Source organism: Nicotiana sylvestris, chromosome 9 (assembly GCF_000393655.2).
Source record: "Nicotiana sylvestris chromosome 9, ASM39365v2, whole genome shotgun sequence".
NCBI lineage: Eukaryota > Viridiplantae > Streptophyta > Magnoliopsida > Solanales > Solanaceae > Nicotiana > Nicotiana sylvestris.
The window spans coordinates 123,642,269-123,662,550 of record NC_091065.1 but is presented as its reverse complement, the minus strand read 5'-3'; the positions used below and the strand labels follow the sequence as shown (position 1 = coordinate 123,662,550).

The following is a 20,282-nucleotide window of genomic DNA, read 5'->3' as shown; positions in this document are numbered from 1 at the left end:
GTGGCTATTTAAATTGTCGGTAATTATTTACCGCTAAAACTTAAGTACTTGTAGCGACAATAAAAGGGATCTTTACCAGCACTTCGTGCAATGGCCGCTAAAGCCTTTAGCGACGCTGGCTACACCGACCAAAAATTAATTGACGGTAAATATTTTAGCGGCAAATTTTATTGCCGCTAAAAGACTCTTTTTTAGTAGTGCCATATCTTCCGAAGTTAGCCGAGTCTAGAGGTTTTGGTATGATTATGTGTACATATATTAAGGGTAGGTCGGAGCCCTATCCCGACCATTTGACAAATATTATACTATTAAAGCCTTGTAGACTGATTGGTGTATGTCTAATATATTCCGTATGGCTTGCCGGCCTTGATGTTGTCATGTTGATGTCTTTGGCCTTGTGGACCAATATATATATAAATATGTTTTGGGTTGTCCATCTGTCGATGTTGTTATGCCTTTTCTGTCTTCAGATTGCTGTATGTTGTGGCCTTGTCGACCCCAAATGTTTTGCATATCCTGATTATGTGATTTTAGGTTGGTACGCTCGGTCAAATGAAACACGAGGTGTCGGTCTTGCCTCCCATGTTTGGAGCGGGACATGTTATTTAAGATGAAAGTGGTATAATTTTTATCGACGAGGGTGTATATCCATGGAGTTGTGTCCATTTGTGAATTACTAGTGAAAGGAAATAAACTTTTTGGCAGAAAATATTTTGTATAATGAAAAAAAAAATTAGGAGATGCGAAAGAAGAAATAGTAAAAGAAAAGCGGATACAAGAAGTGAGAAGGCTGCCCATTTTTAAGTGGCAGCTAAACATAAAATAATTAACAAACTCTAATTGAAAGTTAATTACAGCTGATAAAATGGCTTTCCGTGCACTTGGCCCTAATTTGCAAGTTTAATTTACTTTAATACTGCGCCGGTACTAATCTACTAGTATATGTAAAAAGTTGAGGTTGGGGGCTCTTTCAAACCGTAAAGTTTGCCACGATGACCGCTATGCAGTTTTCAGAATTTTTAATAACGGACACGTACCTATTCTCAGTTCCACGCGTCAGTTTTTCTCTTAAGTTTACCTCATAAACCAGCTCTTCTACAAACACAAAAGCTCAGTTCACAGCTCTCCTTTTGCAAAGTTTTGCCTTTTGGTGTAGTTTGGTTTTGTTTTAGATTTTTTCAAAAATGAATAGTAATTTGGAGACTCGATCATTGCTCCATGGCTTTGACAAGGGAGGTTTCTTTGATTTGGGACATCCTCTTCTCAACCGTATTGCTGAAAGCTTCGTCAAAGCTGCCGGGGTACTATATACATGAACTGCCATTTGTGTCCTTTTTAAATTCTTAGTTCTTATTATGGCTGTTTACATTATCAGATTGGTGCTGTTCAAGCGGTTGCTCGTGAGGCTTATTTCACTGCTTCTGAAGGTGAGCCTATTTTTTTTATCCGTTTTGCTCCCTTTTTTTATTTATTTTATATTTCTTTCACTAGTGTGCAAGTTGTTCAGATTTTTAGAGTTTCTAGAGTAGTTGAAGTTGAATGGATCTTTTAGGTGCAAGTGGAGATAGTACCAGCATACCACCAGAGATCACTGGTCCCAAGAAGAATCGATTTCCAGACCTTAGAGGTAAATATCCTAGTGTATTTCACTCATATATATATATATATATATATATATATAGAGTCTGTTGTACTTGTGCCATGATTGTCAGTCAATTAACTACCCCTCAGTTCTATATTAGTTGGGATTAGTGATGTGAAATATATGTATTCATTCGTCTTAACTAGATATGTCAATGTTTCAACTTTACGTGAAAAGTTTACCTAAGATCCATGATTCTTGAGCTTACATAAAAGTGAGTATAAACTGCCTGGGTAATTGATTAATGTTTTGAAAGCAATTCTTAATGCCTGATTGTGTAAATATTATTGTGATCTGATTGTGTAAATATTTTTTACATCATCACTGCGTGCATAGAGAACTTAAATTCTTGCTGCATGGATTGAGTTGTTAAAAACTCTACTGTATCGAACTAACTTAAACTCTAACTGCATAGAACTCAAACTCTATATACAAAACCAAAGGTGATCATATGCAAATTTGACCATAGCTAAGATATGATCTCATCTTATATATGGTAATGAAAAATGGAAAGAAGTTTTTTGGTGTCTGACGGTCAAAATTTAGAAAAGTATCATCATCTTTGCATTTGATTTTGTAAATCATAATTACTACTTTCGTAGAACTTCTAGAGGAATATCTATTGAGAACAGAGTAGTGACTAAGCTATCGATATTACATAACAATTTTATTTTTGGCCTAAATTTCTAATGCACGTCGTCACCTGACTTCAGCTTAAAAAGGTGAAAACAATTAATAGATCCACCCTGCCTCGTTATAGTGATATAGAGACAGTAATACCAAATTCACTTGTTCATTCATGTGACATTGCTTCTACTTGTTTAAGGCATGGCCTGATTTAAAGTTAAAAAAATGTCAAATCAAATTGGACTGCAAGAATGATACTGAAAAAATTGGGGTTAAATGTCTTTTTGTGCATAAAGGCAGAATACACCCTTAGATGTAATGAAAATGTGGAACATGCATTTGTCTACTTGTTGTCGTGAATTAGATGTAAGCCATTGCCTTTTTAGTGTCGGGGATTACTTGAATAGTCTAGGTTACTGAAATAAAACTTTCACATACAAACTTTTTTGTTTAAACCTAGTTCAATACATCATCGGAGTTGTTTTTTGTGGATACATAAGCTGTCAGATGATTCCTTTTCTTGTAATATTTGATGCAGGGGAGACTAACAGAAAGTCAATTGAGGCCCTGGTAAGACGATTCAACTTTTTTGCATCTTGTGGTTTTTCTGATATGTTAATGCAACCAATAAACCCTCCCTCTCCACCTCAGAAAGAAGAGGAAAATAAAAAATGTGTATAAAGTTGAAGATAGGTGAGGTAGTGGATTACCTAGTTTGTTGTTGATTGAACGAAACCTTGATGTGGGGATGGAGAAATTATGGATGGTTGTAAAAGATTGCTTTTCATTTGTAAGTGGATATGTTGAAGCTTTGCTGAACAGTCTAAGATTATCTTTTGCCATCTTTTCAGGTAAAGAGCACCGGAAAAGAGTCCGTTCAATGGGGTGAGCCTGCTAATCTTAGTTTTCACTAGGAGAAACATTATTTTATGCCATCATTTTTTTAATTGTTGGCCTGGATGGTAGGGGAGTTCCTCTGGTCGTGAAAGAATGTCATACATTGCATTCATATATTAGGTGTCTACTTTGCCTCTGAATGTTGCACATGAAAGTTTTAATTCACTTCTGCAGGACTAGCTGCAGGGATGTACTCTGGTCTTACTTATGGATTGAAGGAGGCTCGTGGAGTCCATGATTGGGTCCGTTTTCCTTCCTATTGATCCTATGTTTCCCCTGTTGGCAAGTTATTGCTCATTTACCGGTGAATATGTATCAATTCTTTGGTTCATTCTTCTGTCTGTCCTAGAATTAGTTGGTTCACATGATAGCAAACTCACTTGGTTCATGTCCATTTCAAAGGCAACTTAAACCTTCTTGATTATTTGACTAGAGTTGATTCATGGGGCTACACTGCGAATGAATAAATTTTGTCTTCATATACTGGGTGTCCTGTTTCGGCAGTGAAAACTTTGTTCTAGTACATATGTTTTTGTTAGACTGTCTGTATTGTAAGAAAATATCATAGTTTTGCATTGACTGTCAAACCATCCTCCTTTATCCAGGCCTAGGGCCGGCAATGTATGAGCTATCCAGGCCTAGGGCCGGCAATGTATGATCTTGGGTGTGAGCTCATACAGGCAGTTGTGGTCAATAGTGCTAAGTCACTTGCCATCCGTTGCAAGTCGGGGGAGTAGTAGTAGTTGTGTATATCTTTTGTGGACTATTTTGAAGTTGTCTAAACATTGCAAGATTTTCCTTCCGCAGAAAAATAGTGCTTTGGCGGGAGCAATAACTGGTGCGGCTTTGGCTTTGACACTGGAGGATCGTTCTCATGAACAGGTGGTGCAGTGTGCTATTACAGGAGCAGCTATCTCCAGTGCCGCGAATCTTCTTACAGGAATATTCTAGGCTGATAGTAGAATTTGTTTAACTGGAGACTTGTTACTACTTTGTTTCAATGGCGCTGCACTAGGCATTTTAACTTTTATATGCATGGATAATGCTGCTTTCGGGTTGATTTTGTGGCATTTTTTGTGCTTGTTATTAGGGCTAATTATAAGGTTTTGAGGCAAAATAATAGTATTGATGTCTCCCGTTGAGAGAATTGTGGACGGGTTAGGTTCTTTCAAGGCTATTGTTCAATAAGTTTACAGAACAGATGAATGCATAGGACTGGGACTTGGAATCTACCGTCTTGGGTGACATGAAATTTTGGAGATGAGGTGTCTATTTGGCCTGGTGTTTAGCAAAGCTGGTTGAAAGTTAAAAAGTCTTAGTAATCTGTTTGGCAAAATTAGCTTATTTTGATAACTACTTTTGGGGAGAAGTAGTTTGTGTTTGATTAATTAATTTGAAAAGTATTTTTGAGCAGTAGTTAGTGATTGGTTAAGTTTTTAAAAATTGTTTCTAAGTGTATTTTTTTCAAAAATGTTTTTGAAGAAATTGTTTTTGGAGAGAAGTTATTTTTTTCTGCTTTTTCAAAACTGTTTCTGTTTTTTTTTTTAGAAGCATTTTTTTTCCTTCTAAAAGTTTGGCCAAATACCTCTGAGAAGTAGCAGTAATTAGTGTTTGGTCAAATTTTTGAAAATTGTTTTTAAGTGTATTTTTTGAAAAGTGCTTTTTAAAAAATTGCTTTTGGAGAGAAGTTACTTTTTTCCGTTTTTCTAAAACTGTTTCTGTTTTTCCTTCAAAAAGTTTGACCAAACACTTTAATTTTTGGTCAAAAAATTACTTTTGGCCCAAAAAATGTTTGGCGAAGAAGTCAGTATCGCTTTTATATTAAGAAGGAAAAAAGAACTAGCAGTATTGGCTTTCAATGTCAAGGTCCTAAAGTGAGACGTCAAACACTGGCTATGCCAATTTTGGTATTACGGTTAATGATGCTGAGTGATATCTTTTCTCTCTTCATTTTTGTATCTTTGGATACTTATCTAATGATTTCGGATTTTATTCTGTGTTAGGATAATATTTTATAAAACATGCATTTTTGTTATAGTATTCTTTATGATAATTGTTTATTTATTTATTTAATTTAATAAAATTTATGTGAAATAGATTATATATTTATAGAGTTTAGTTTATCATAAATTCTTGTAAGTTATAAAATTTGTGTTAGACAAACGGAATTGGATAAAATCATTGGAAAGATTGTAACATAAGATTAAATAACTTTATTTTATGAGATTGGTTTAATTTTAATTTCTTATGCTAGTATATTTTGATTGTATTGAACGGACTTATTTTATACTGATGTACTAAGAGCAAAATACATTTATAGGCATTTGGGCCAAATTTATATTATCCGGTAGCCCCAAATGACTCATACAAGTCATAGCCTAAAAATAACAATGACGGCTAGCAACTGAAAAACCTGAACGTGGTGCCACTGAGGGAAATCGGAGCCGCCGCAGCAAGAATTAGTAAACAAGAAGATAGCAGAGGCAGGAGAGAAGCAGAAGGAAGCAAATCGGAAGACGATAATCAAAATGTTGAAATGCCGGAGCTTGTGTATGGACACTGTGAGTGAGAGTGTGACGGCGACAGCGTATCACTATATTCAAGAAACAATGACAAATTGAGAGACTTCATAGTTATATATGCAGGCAACAAGATCTTATCTAGTACTCCAAGAAAGACGCACACAACAAAAGGAGGATCTTTTTCTTTAGTTTCCCTTTGGGATTAGTTTTTTGTTCCAGAAAAATGATGATCAGGCCACAGAAAAAGCTAAAGGAACAAAGAGTTCCTGAATCTAATACCAAAGACTGCACCCTTTTCTAATTTTCTTTACAAAATTGAAACTTTTTCAAGTTTTCATCTTGTAATCCAGTATATGCATCTCAATCTAATTAGACAACACAACACCCTTTGCCACGTCCTACTATATAAACTGTACACATAATTCTGAACAAATAAAAATTTCCAAATATTAGAAAAAAAAGGGAACTGAAATTTAAAGGGGTTTTTCCGAAAAGAAAATAGAAACTCATCATCATCTTTTTCTTTTCTTTTTTCTTTATCTTTTAGCAAATTAACGATGCATTGATAAATAATAGGAAGAAATGGGAAAGTAAGAAGGTTTTAGGGTGTGTTTGGTATAATGGAAAATGTTTTCCGTGGAAAATATTTTCCAAGAAAATATTTCTTAGGAAAACAAGTAGTAATCTTATTCATTTTCCGGTGTTTGGTACGCATATTAAGGAAAATGACTTCTCAAGAGTATTCATAAATAATTTAGATATAATAAACATGAAACCATAAACTTTCAAAGCAACAACCTTCCGAACCCATATTTTTCATAAACTTTCGAACCGCTAAACTTTCGAAACCGCGGGATTTTTAACCCGTAAACTTTATAATTTCTGAACCCATAAACTTCCAAACACATAAACCTCCGAACTCATAACTTTGGAACTTATAAAATTTTGAACCTTTAAACCGATAAATAAAAAAACTAAAACTGAAAAATATATTAAAAAATATTTTTTCGGGAGGGGAGGAGGAGGGGGGGGGGGGCAGAAAAATGAAAAAACACAGAATTTGAAATTACAAAAAAAAAGTAATTTTTTTTGTGCGAGGTGTGTGTGTGTGGGGGGGAGGGGATGGTGCAGAAACACGAAAAAACAGTAGTAGGGTGGGTGGTAACGGAAAAACTTAAATTTGAAAAAAAAAAACCTTTTTTAGAGAGAGGGGGTGGGGTGGGTTGGTGAGGGTAGGGAAGGTTGAGAAACAGTTTTGGAAAATATTTTCCCTTCTCTTGATAAGGAAAACATTTCCCTCCTATTTGAGGAAAATAAGTTAATAAGGAAAATATTTTCCAAAACATTTAAGCCAACCAAACATGGGAAAATTGGAAAATATTTTTCGAAAAATATTTTCCTTCATACCAAACACACCCTTAGTGTTGTATTTTAATGGAGTCATAGGGTTTTGAGTTGGGAGTTTGAAGTCACGGGAAATAACAGGAAATTTTGTGATTGTTCTTTCTCATATAACTATGCATAACGTTGAAGTATATACAAAATAGTCTGTCATTATATAAAATATATACTAAATAAAATGTCATTATACAATTTATATACAATAGACTATCGCTATACAAGATATATACAAAATAGACGGTCACTATACAAAATAGAATGTCACTATACAATTTATATACAATAGACTATCACTATACAAAATAGACTGTCACTTTATAAAAAATATATAAAATAGATTGTCATTGTACAATTTATATACAATAGGTTGTCACTACTTAAAAAATATACTAAATAGACTGTCACGATACAAAAAATATACAAAATATACTATCAGTATACAAAAAAATATACAAAATAGATATTTCGGGCTATTAGATATTATATGTTTGGGCCGGAGGGACATTTCGTGTCAATGGGGAAACCATGAGCTATTAAAATTTTGAGGGGCTATAGAGGGTCACTTTCTCATTTAATTTTTTAGTTTGTGTTTATACTTTTAAGATGAATTTTTAAAAATCACTATTGTTTAGTGGTATTACACCCCAAACCTGAAGAGGCGTGGCCGACACTCGGTGTCATACTCAACCCGAGCATACCACTCTGTAACTATGAATTCTAGAGGGGTAACCCTCAACTTAGGCCGATGATGCCATATTCTTAATCGTCTGAAAATAATGTCTCTCTCATTTGTGGGGTAAACATATCCAAAAGTTGGTATATATAACTGTGCAGGCCGACGAAGCCGCCATGAACATCTACTGATATACAAGATATACAGGACTCGTCTACAAGCCTCTAGAGATAACTGAACTGTACCATGATCGGGGCAGGGCGTCGACCTACCCATCAAACCTGTATATATAAAATGGACTCCAAGGTCTAGACCTGGTAACTCCGAGGAAATGAAGCTTACCAACCAAGCTGATGTTTGGCTCTGTCTGTTGGGAAGGTCTATCCAACTCTCTATCAGGACCTGCAGGCATGAAATGCAGCCCCCAGGCAAACGGGACGTCAGTACAAAATAATGTACCGAGTATGTAAGGCTACAGAATAACTGAAAGCTGAAACTGAACTGATAATATAATAACTGAAAGTACCTGGGAGTCAAATACAATATGAAAATATGCTTACCTGCTGATACTAATTCATCTCTCTCAATATAGTAAGTAAAATAGTTGTCCGCCTTATAAGGCTCGGTATGTGTAACTCATTTGCCGTAGTAGGCTCGCACATAGGCGCTCGACCATACTAGGCTTTGTATCTTGGCCATTCTGGGCTTGCTCATAGGTGCTTGGCCACAGTAGGCTTGGTATATAACTTACCATCTAATCAGAGGTTGCCCAATAGGGGCCTGCCCATTGATTAGCTCGATGGTGGTGAAAATACTATAATACTGTATATATATAGACTCTCTACTCTCTTGACTGAAAAAAGACAAAACTAAACTGAATATGAAGTCCCGATAAGGGAGAATACTGTAGTTTATGAGACTAGGATACTGTACATAAATTTAAGAATAAGAACTTCTCCTTATGCCTCGGTATCAAACGCATGTAGTTAAGAGATCATGCCAAAATGAAGGAAAGGTTTAGCGTTAACATACCTTAACTCCGTTGAGTCCTTAATACCTTCCAAACAATTCTTCAAACAACTCAACTCAATCTACCACAACATAAGGAGATTTAAAATAAGTGCCGAGTAAAGGCTAAGTCCGCAACTTAAACTAGTAGCTCTTTTACATAAATTTGGGCAACATCTCCTTATGACAAGGTCCTCCTCCAATATCATATTTCAACAACAACAAGAACACAATAATAACAATATGTATGCATCATTTTCCAACCTTATCTCCATCACAATATACCACAAAATAGCCCACACACCCTAATCACTTCATACATAAAATGACAACCAAAGCAGTGCCAAACAACCTAAAATATAAAGACGAACGACCAGCTCAACATTCCGTCATTATGTGGTGTTTCTCCATACTTTTTCTCCCCTAAAACTTCATAAAACATCAGCACAAAAGGCCAACACAAGTGGACTACAAAACAGTCCACTAAAAGTGAAATAAATCGAACTCACAGCTTTCGATCATCGTCCCGTGAATTCTAACTATTAGGAAACAAATTTATCAACCTTCCTTGATATTTAGAATCTTAAATACAAAAAGTAGGAATTTTCTTAACTATGAATCACCTTCCAAAACTCAAACTACAAAGAAAAAGAGAGGCAATATAGCGATACTTACATCGTAGGGATTGTTCTAATGTGATCTCTTGTTGATTTCGTAGCTGGAATGTTAATCTTCTTTGGAATCCTTGTAGAGAGATTAAGGGTAAGTTTTTGGGGGTTCTATGGTCATTTTCTATGAAAAATGAAGAGAAAGACTATTTAAAACCCTATATATATAAACTTTTGAAAAGTCAAAGAGGTGCTAGCTTGACATCCTAGCATTGACCTTTCTTCCGATGCTTATATCTTTTATTCCGTATGTCATATGAAAAAATAATTAAGAGTTTTAGAAACTAAATTCCAAGACCTTCAATTTGGTATATAATTTATTACGCCAACTATGCCTTATAAAAAGGACTAAGCGGTTGTTGCAAATATAATCCAGTTTACAAGTCCAGAGTCGAATCCCACAAGAAATTAACGTACTAATCACAGCTGCTAGTTTCACAAGAAATCAAGTAATCAACTTCCAAAAATATTGAATAATGAGTTGAGTGCTTACCAACTAACAATGAGATAATTAAAAAGCTATAATTTTATTACTAACAAAGCAATTATTGTAGACAAAAATTGGAAAGGTCTAGGGTTACAATTTTCCCTCTTATCGGAATCCTCTCTGTTACGTCTCCTATAAATTCGCCTAGATACTCTCTACCAATCGTGAGCACTTTAGGTGTTGTAATTCTTTTCTGAGTAAATACAACAATTTACTAACGTATTCTTCCAAACTACGCTAGCTAGCACTAGTTTACTGTTCACTAAAATCACACCAAGGTTTCGTTATTTGTAATCCCACCTTTAAACCCTCTGTATTTATCCCTCATATACGTTAGGAGTGATGTTGTTCAACAACCACCTAAATATGTACCCTTTTGCAAGTAATACACACTAAGTAGGCAAAGCCGATAGAGGGCCCTTCAATCAACCAAATATTCACGTAGTTGAACAAGTAGAGAAAATCCAATGGCAAATTTATATTAAAGCAACAAAAATTCTTCCTCCAAGAGGTTCCATCAAACCCTAGAATAAAGAGTTTAGCTACTCATAATTGTTTTCACAACTACAATATAAGAATTCATCACCAAAAATAGAAAAAGGGAAGAAGAAAGATGAAAACTCGTTTCCAAATCCTTCGTCTTGCTCCTTGCTTGTTCTTGCCTCAAAGTTCTCCTAAAATCCAAGATACCCTCTTTTTGGACGATCTGGGATTCATATAGGTCAAGGGAAGTCACCTCCAAAATTACAATTTTATCTCGGGAAATAATTTTCCTCGGAAGGACGTGTGCGGCCACGCACCTGGGCAGGTGACCGCACATCTGGCCGCGCACTTTGGCCAGTTTCTTCTTGACTTGCGCGGCCCAATGCGCGGCCGCGCACCTGGGCAATTTTTTGCACTCTTTTTCGTTCTTCTTTTTAAGTGGGCTAACCTCCTTTGATCCTCGAATGAACTCCCAAGTTACTCCGTAAGCTTTTACTTGACCTTCAATGCTCCATATTATCTCAAAAACGCTCCCTAACCTCGTTGTAGCCCGGAATTGATCCTGCAAATCATAAAGTACTCAGTTAGAGCAATTTACTACCATTTAACGCTCAAACATCAGTAAAGTGCAGCAAATTAGAGTGCAAATAGTGGCCAAAATACTTAGTATAGCCTACCATCAATAATATGTACCAAAAAACCTCATATAACACACAAAATGTATTGCTCAAAAAGCTTTAGTGGCACACCCTATTGTCACCTATGCAGTCTGCGTAGTCTCGCAAAACTGCAAATATCTCTCTATTCCTATGTCATATCGATGAACGGTTTAATGCGTTAGAAACTAGATTCGTATATCTTCAATTTTGTAGGTAGATCATACCCTAATTCTAAGTATATTGGGAGAAAATTTCAGCTACATTTGACCCAAGTTTCAACATATTTATGAATGTAACTTGTGATGACCTTTTCCAACTTTTGTTCCACAACTCGTCTGACTTAAAAACATAACACACGTCTATCATGCGACTAAAATAACTCATAAAATAACCTCCTTATTATTTTAATCACCCTACTCTCACCCCAAAAGTACATGCTATAACATTCCCAACTTATCGACTTTCGACGAAACTTATTTTCTTCAATTCGTTTAGCTTCTAATCCTTCCAACCCTCTTGATAGTTGGTACTCATGATCTTAAATATTTGTAATCTCCATGGTAACATGATTAACTTACTTTATGTACTTTCAAAGATGAACTCATTTTTGAGCTTATATCAATTGACTTAAGACCTACTCTTACGTTCGAAAACATGGGGTGTAACATTATTTCCCCCTTTAGAACATTCGTCCTTGAATGTTGGCTGATGTGCTTATTAGTCTCATAACTTATAGCTCTTACAAATAATTTAGTATTGTCCTTTACATCTAGGCAAATATTCTATGAATAAGTCCAACACCCAGGGCATTCCTCCCTTTAGGCCTCTTTCTCACACCGCGGCCTCTGGTCTGAATTCTTCCAATCTCATTACTGTTTCTACCTCTGTTATGCAGCCTGTATGACTCTATCCATGTATGTGCGCCTATGCGACTCTTCTCTCCTTTTTCCTCCAGCTATTATCCAATCTCTAAGCCTCATTTTGTGAACATACATAAAACTATGACAAATTGTTCCTCCCGGTATATCTTATTTCATAGCCTTGTATATCTATCCTTATGGCTTTACTACATTTAGGTCGGTTATACTATACCATAACACTTGTTTCAGTTTATTATTACCGAGGTTTGCTACCCAACTCCAGGTTACTCTCTCGCTGTGTCATGACCCAACTTTCCCTCCGTTAGGGTATCGTGATGGCACCTAGTCTTAAGGACTAGGTAAGCCTAACTCATACTGAACTACAACAATAATAATCAAATTAGAAATCCCTATAACATTTATAATTCCCAAAACCCGGTAGTACAAGTCATAAGCTCTACAAAGTTTCGCTACAACTTCTAAACACAACCATATGGAAATAAGTACAACAGTGTGAATATAAAATAGGAAGGTGACTCTGAAGCCTGCGAATGCCGCAGCAGGGCTACCTTGAGTCTCCTCAGCAAGAATCCTCACAACTACTATCAAACAATACCTGGATCTGCACAACAAAAATGTGCAAAAGTATAGTATGAGAACACCACAACGATGCCCAGTAAGTATCAAGAATAACCTCGGTGGAGTAGTGACGAGGAACAATCAAGACACCTACTAGTCAAATACGCAGAACAAGTAAAAGTATAGAACGACCGAACATGATATCTATATAAAGACTAAGCGATATTGCTAACAATATAGTAACTATCATAAGGAAAGAAAACAACAAGTAACAACAGAACACCATAATAAAGCACATAAAAGTGAACGGAAATATAACCCAAATCCGAAATCACAAATACAGTAAGGACAAATCATAACTCAGCAACTACGGTAGTTTTCATATTAGGTCATAGCCAACAAACTTCAATCAATTAGTCGAATCCTTCAGTTGATAAAAACATTTCGAAAATATACTTTCTTTAAGTAAATATTTTTCCAAAATAGTTCTCTAAGAATGAATACCTTCTGAATATAACCCTTTCAAATAAATGTCCTTCGAATATAAGTCACCCGGTTACACCTCATCTCGTAATCATACAATACGAGTCTCAATACATGAACCCTAACACTTGGCATCCTATGCCCTCATCATACCTCATAATCATACTGACAACTCACGTGCCCAAATGAGTCATTCTCACATGGAAGGCAAATAAACCAGGGTGTGCGTCTATACTCAGCAATATCAAGGAGCTTCCTATCTGATAAGGGTGCTTAGCCACGTGTATGCTTCTGCAAGTGTCCTAACATAGTTCATACCAACTAGTAAGCATAAGGACGAGAACGGACAACACATATAATGTTTACACAGGGATAAGATCAACAAAAACACTATCTCAGAACATAGTGATAATAATAGGGGATCTCCCAGGATAGCATCCCATAGTCCCAAACATAAATGTGCAAGGGGATCTCCTGGAATACCATCCCGTAGTCCCTAACGTAAATGTGCAAGGGGATCTCCCAGAATACCGGTATGTAGTCCCAAAGTAAATATGCAGAACATGGGGATCTCCCGGAATACCTTCCCATAGTCCCAAACGTAAATGTGCAGGGGGATCTCCCGGAATACCGTCCTGTAGTCCCAAACATAAATGTGCAGGGGGATCTCTCGGAATACCCTTCCGTAGTCCCAAAGTAAATATGCAGAACAACGCAACCAAAGAGATAACAATTACAGAACAGAAGAAAACTCGTACATCACCACAACACGTACAACAACAAAAATGACAGTAATACAAGGTACGATGAGTAAATCAATTCAAGAACTGTAAATCACAAAGAAATGGTAGAACCAGCTCACAAGGAATAACCACAGAAAAGAATGCTGGCATAAAGGGAGCATTTCAACAAAGGAAAAACTAACATGTAGCAATGATCCCACAATATACAAGTCAATAACAAGGAAAATCAACACGAGTCAAGTAGTCCCAAATAAAGGCAAGTCAACAAAGATATAGGTTATCTAACTCCTTTTAAGGTTGGACAATTACGAGGATATTCGACAATTCAATTAAGGAAAGATGATCTTAGCTTCACTTAAGACTAAACAATTTCAGGAGGGGTAATGATATATTCTCAATAAGACAAGCAACCATGAAAGGATAGCATGACAATAGGAGAGGCAAAATTCTTCAGTTAAATCAAATAGGAGTCAATTAGGTAATAAGAATGAATCATGAAGCAATATATTCTAATTAAGCATGTAGAGGTGAAACTAGTAAATAAGAAACTCAGTCATATTAAGAATAACTTCATACATAGTGAATATATGGACCTAATAATCCTAAAGGCCAATTCTCACAAATAAGTCCGAGTATGCATTCGTCACCTCGCGTACACGAACTATAATCAATATAGAAGACTCAAGTCCCAAGGGGAAGTCCCCCACACAAAGTTAGGCAAGATACTTACCTCAAAGACGACAAACTGATACTCTACAATGCACTTCTCAGGTGAAAAGTCCTCCGAACGGCTCAAATCTAACCAGATTAACTTCAAAGCACAAATAAAATACATAAGAACCTATTCCGGATCATAGAGTCTTAGTCTTTAGTAAAATCTACAAATCCGTCCAAAAGTCGACCCCCGAGTCCGTACCTCGAAACCCGACAAATTTTACAAAATCCAAATACCCATTCTAATACGAGTTCAACCATACAAAAATTATCAAATTCCGATACCATTTGGTCCCTCAAATCACTATTTTTCTTTTTAGAAATTTTATTTCAAAACCAACATTTCCCTCAACTAAAAATACAATTTAAATGATAAAAATGAAGATAAAATCATGGAATATGTTAGATTCTAAGTGAAGAACACTTACCCAATCGATTTTCTTAAAAAACCCCATAAGAAGCTCTCAAATCCGAAGTTTAAAACTCAAAATATGAAGAAATGGCCAAACCCTCGACTTATATGATTCTGCCAAAACATCTGCACTTGCGACCAACTTAACTGCATCTGCACAATTGCTAGTGCGCCTGACCAACCGCACCTGCGCTCCATTCCGCTTATGCACCTAGGGATCCACTCCTGCGGCACTTCACGTGCGTTCCAATTCTCCGCATATGCGGAGATTGCCCAGACCAACTCCTCTCGCACCTGCGCTTCCTCCTTCGCACCTGCGACCAACATACTGCAACTCGTCCGAAACACACCCGGGGCCCTCGATACCCCATCCAAGCATACCAACAAGTTCTATAACCTAACACAGACTCACTCGAGGTCTCAAATCACATCAAACAACGCCGGAAATGAAAATCGCACCATGAATCGAACTATGAACTTCGAAATCTTCCAACTTTGGAAACTCGTGCCGAAACCAATCCGGAATGACGCCAAATTTTGCAGACATGTACAAAATGACATAACGGAGCTGTTCCAACTCTCAAAATCCCATTCCGACCCCGGTATCACAAAAGTCAACTATGGGTCAAACTTCTCTATTTTCCAAACTTTTGCCGAAATACCTCAAATTACTCTATGGACCTTCGAACCTGAAATTCGGAACTGCGCCTAAGTCCAAAATCACCATACGAAGCTGTTGAGATCATCCAAAACCCATTCCAGGACTATTTACACAAAAGACAATTCTGATCAAATTCTCATCGCTTAAACTTCCAAAACTAGATTATTTTTTCCAATTTGACTCTAAATCATCCGTTAATTGAATTCAACCATGCATGTAAGTCGATACTCATATTATGAAGCTGTTCTGGACCTTACACCACCGAACAGAGCTTAATTTATCAAAATGACCGGTCGGGTCATTACACGTTGCTTATCGTATATGTATAAATCTAAGTCCTTTAGCTCTTCCTCGTTACTGTTCATCTTAAGAATAACAGCCTAATCTCATCTCATACTTTGGAACTATTTTTTTCCTTTTGTTGATTCGCCTTAATGTTGATCTATAATCTACCATTGATAACTTGAAACCTCCTACGTAATACATTATCACTAGGGCTCACGTCTCATCGGGGAAAATTTGAAGTTATTTGCCTAATCCACCTATGGACAAAACTATACTTCAATAACTATATTTCATTGCATCCCAACCTAATTCATCTTAAGCGGGTATTCTAATCTCATACAATTCATGAAATCCCTTCTCTTTGAATAATTACTTAATCGAAAGCCTAAATGTCACCCTCTTAACATTTATCACAATTACACCCTTATTTTACTACTAGGGCAGCATTCCCTCTTTTCTAAATGCTCCCAGTCTTAAACTCCCCCGAGTTTATTCAAGGTGTACTGTGTTTTTTTATAACTTATAGAAGCCATCAACTCTGTTGTTTTGATGTGTTTAATCCCGAGGGTTTACCTATTCTCTTCATCTTCTCACTTACCTTTTCTTATCCTTACTTCCGTCTACCTAAAACCTTGTCACTCTACCATACTTTAGCATGCAACCTACACATATCTATTTATACAACTCGCAACCATCCTTTAACTTGATAGAACCACAGATTTCCTTATGTTATTCTGGAACCTCAAGCGAGATATCACGTCGTCTCTAACTCTTCTTTACTCTCTTAACTAGACCTCTTGGTACCTGTAAACCATTGGGTGGACGATATGATACTGACCACACCACTATCATTTCTGGATACTGAATCACGGTGCTTCTAGACCGCTATATGAAGTCTTGACTATTCACAACCTTTTGTACTTGAGTATCTTATACCTCCTTTACCTTTACCTTTCTTACCTTTAAATCTCGCATCGTATCTTTTGTGGATTTCATAACCTCCCTTCCACATTAGTGGAATTAACATCCACACCTTAAAGCTCTACTATAATACTTGCACCTCTGGTACATATACAATCCAGTGGGAGCTTCACACTTACTCCTTATGAGGCTGGCACTTTCCTAACTGGCTTTGTTGTAGAGACATTATAGAATATGGCTGTTGTGCTATCTCTCTTGTACCTATGATATTAAGAGTGATCTTACAGTGCTTTGAATCACGATTTATATATTTATCTGTGTCTAATAATAAGATTCTTGATTCACTTAGCTGATGTAACTCTTTAGTTTCCTCTTCTCTCTCAGCCTTTAAGTAAGCTTAAGCTATCTTCTGACCTGTGGCTCAGGGTATTATGTCACAACCTGAATTAGAGGGCCGCGACAGGCACCCGGTGATTTACTCAACCGAGTACCAACGTAACATATCTTTCTTATCATACTATCATGAGTAAATGAGCCAGAAAACCGGTCATGAGATAACAAGAATAAAACATAAGGGAATACTCAACATATGAAGACCCAAAATGATATACAAACTTATATATGTGACATACGGGCCTATAAGGCCGACATGACCATTTGTAAACTCAAAACATAGGCCTACAAGGCCATACAAGTGTCCCTACACCTGACATCTGTCTACAAGCCTCTAAGAGTACATAAAATCATAAAGATCGGGACAGGGCCCCGCCATACCAATCAATACATATCCAAAGCATACTGACCAACTAGGCAACTCCGGAGCAAGTGGAGTGCACCAACACCTTCGCTGAGCGGATAGCCTACTAGGAGGGCTGCCAACCTATCAATCGGGACTTGCGGGCATGACGCACAGCATCCCCAGGCAAAAGGGATGTTAGTACGAATAAAGTACTAAGTATGTAAGGTAGGAAAGCATAAACAAGAACAGTAATGTAAAGAGAGATAGAGGAGATACAACCTGTAACATCTGAATGCCTCTGGGGGCTACTGACATGAAATGCATAATACATATATATACATGAACTTTTTTAAAAACATTCGCCTCTGTGGGCATCATCATCATCATATCGTACTCAGCCTCAAAGAGGACTCGGTAAAAACATACCCGACCATCATAAGGCTCGGTAGAATCGTACCCGGCCACGTGGAGCTCGGTAAACCCAACTGATCAGTGGTTGCACAATAGGTGCCATACCCGGCCGACTATAGCGCGACTCGGTAGAGTAAAATAGATACATATATATAATGCATGCTCGACTCATGGAATCACGTTCTAACCCTTTTGGAGTGATGTAAGGTCATTGCACCTTCGATTAACATTATGGACATCCCTACCATCAATTTGAACCTTAGTGGAGTTTAAGTATCATACACACTTGTTTAGAATAACTTTATAAGGAAAGAACAACATGGACAACCTTAGTTTCTAGGAGTAGATCCATTATGAATTAGCGTACCGTTTATGTTCATGTCACTTTAGATAATGCCAAAAGAAAGAAGTAAGTTCCTTAACATACCTTGTATATTCTTCCCAACCTCAAGCTATGCAATTTCACGGCTCCTTAGTCTACAATAAGAGAAATAACACTCTCGTTATCGTTTAAGCGTCGTAACTATTATGTAACGACCACAACCTATTTTACAATGAAACAGACAGAACCTCCCCTATATATATGACTTCACACTAGTCAAAACAATCACAAACAGCCCAACATACCCCGATCACTTCATACACAACACGACAACCATAATAGTGTCAACCAACCCGAAAATGTTACGACGAACGACCAACAAACAACCTTGCCATTATGTGGTGTTTCTCCACAACCTTCCTCCTCTAAACTCCATAAAAATAGTAGTAAAAGAGACAACCCAATACCAACATGAAACAACCCAAAAATATTCCCATCAACTAAAAATAAATTTTTAGTTTACTTAAACACGTTTCGACTTGTCTTTTCTTTCAAATTGGGAAATACAACCAAAAGTACGTCATTATAACTCTTATCCAATAAACCAACCATGAATTCAACTTAAAAATAAGTTTACAACCAGCCAACCATTTCACAAGAACAAACAACATTCCATTCTTTCGAAACTAGCTAGGTCTATTCTTTACGATCGAGTTACAACTCGCAAACGCATAGATAATGGAAGGAGAAGCATAAACTTACCTTGTACTGAATATAACCCACGAAAACTGGTCTTTTTTCATCAAAAATAAGTTCCTCAACACGGCTACAAGAAGGAGAAAGAGAAACTAGCAAGCTGTCCGGACTTTTCAGCACTAGAATCGCGTCGTAACACCCGGAATACCCTAGGGTTTGTGTGAGATTTTTGGGGAGGCGTTGCATGGGTTTCAATTAGGTTTTCTTGGTCTGAAAGATAGGTGAAATAACTGAGTTTATAATCCCTTAAAAGTCCCCTCTTGACCGACTTAGTTGAGGCCTCTCTTTTTGGCAAGTAGGTGATGCACCTACTTGTCACCTACTAGCGAAAATACGAATATCTCTTTACTCCAAGATCGTATTTATAAACGGTTTAATAAGTTGAAAACTAGACTCATAGATATTCAATTTCATATATATATCATCCCTTGATTCAAGGTATGTTGGGAGAAAAGCTCAGCTACATTTAACCTAAGTTTCAACTTATTTTTGAATGTAACTTGTGATGACCTTTTCCAACTTTTGTTCCACAACTTGCTTGACTTAAAAACATAACACACGACTATCATACGACTAAAATAAATCATAACATAACCTCATCATCATGTTAATAAACCTTGTCTCACCCCAAAAGTATAGGTTATAACATTCCAAACTTGTCGACATTCGACGAAACTTATTTTCTTTAATTCATCTAGCGCCTAAGCTTTCCAACCCTTTTGGTACTCGTTATTCATGATCATAAAGATTTGTAACATCCATTATAAAAGGATTAACTTACTTTACGTACTTTCAAAGTTGATCTCATTTCTGAGCTTACATCAATTGACTTACGGATACTCTAACATACAAAAACATAGGGTGTAACATCATTCCCCCCTTTGGAACATTCGTCCTCGAATGTTGACTGATCCACTTATCATTTTCATAACCCATAGCCCTTGTGAACACTTTAATACTCTTCTAGCCATGTAGGCAACTATTCTTTGAATAAATCCAAAGTCTAGGGTATTACCCCTTTAGTCCTCCTTCTCATACCACGACTTGTGGTCGGACCCCTTCCAATCTCGTAACTGTTGCTCCGTTTTGTCATGCAGCCTGTACGACTTTTTCCTTGTATGTGCGCCTATGTGACTCTTTTTTTTTCTCCAACTTTTATCCAATCTCTAGGTAGCACGTTGTAAACATATACAAAGCTGGATATGTTGTTCGTCTGGGCATCTATGGGTATACTGAAGTTCTTCACTCGGTACTTTGTTAAACTTACGACTTTTGCTATATCTTGTTTCATAGCCTCAGTTATCTATGCTTATGGCTTTAATACAACTA

At 36.8% G+C, this 20,282-nt stretch overlaps 1 protein-coding gene across 1 annotated transcript; it reads left to right on the top strand.

Moving 5' to 3' along the window:
• Positions 1–949: 949 nt before the first annotated feature.
• On the top strand, positions 950–5,124 carry LOC104237195 (outer envelope pore protein 16-2, chloroplastic). Its single transcript, XM_009791301.2, has 7 exons — positions 950–1,301; positions 1,376–1,427; positions 1,553–1,627; positions 2,808–2,839; positions 3,121–3,154; positions 3,341–3,408; positions 3,974–5,124. Exons 1-7 carry the CDS (start codon positions 1,185–1,187, stop codon positions 4,115–4,117), a joined length of 522 nt encoding a protein of 173 aa, XP_009789603.1. The 5' UTR covers positions 950–1,184; the 3' UTR covers positions 4,118–5,124.
• The last annotated feature ends 15,158 nt before the right edge of the window (positions 5,125–20,282 follow it).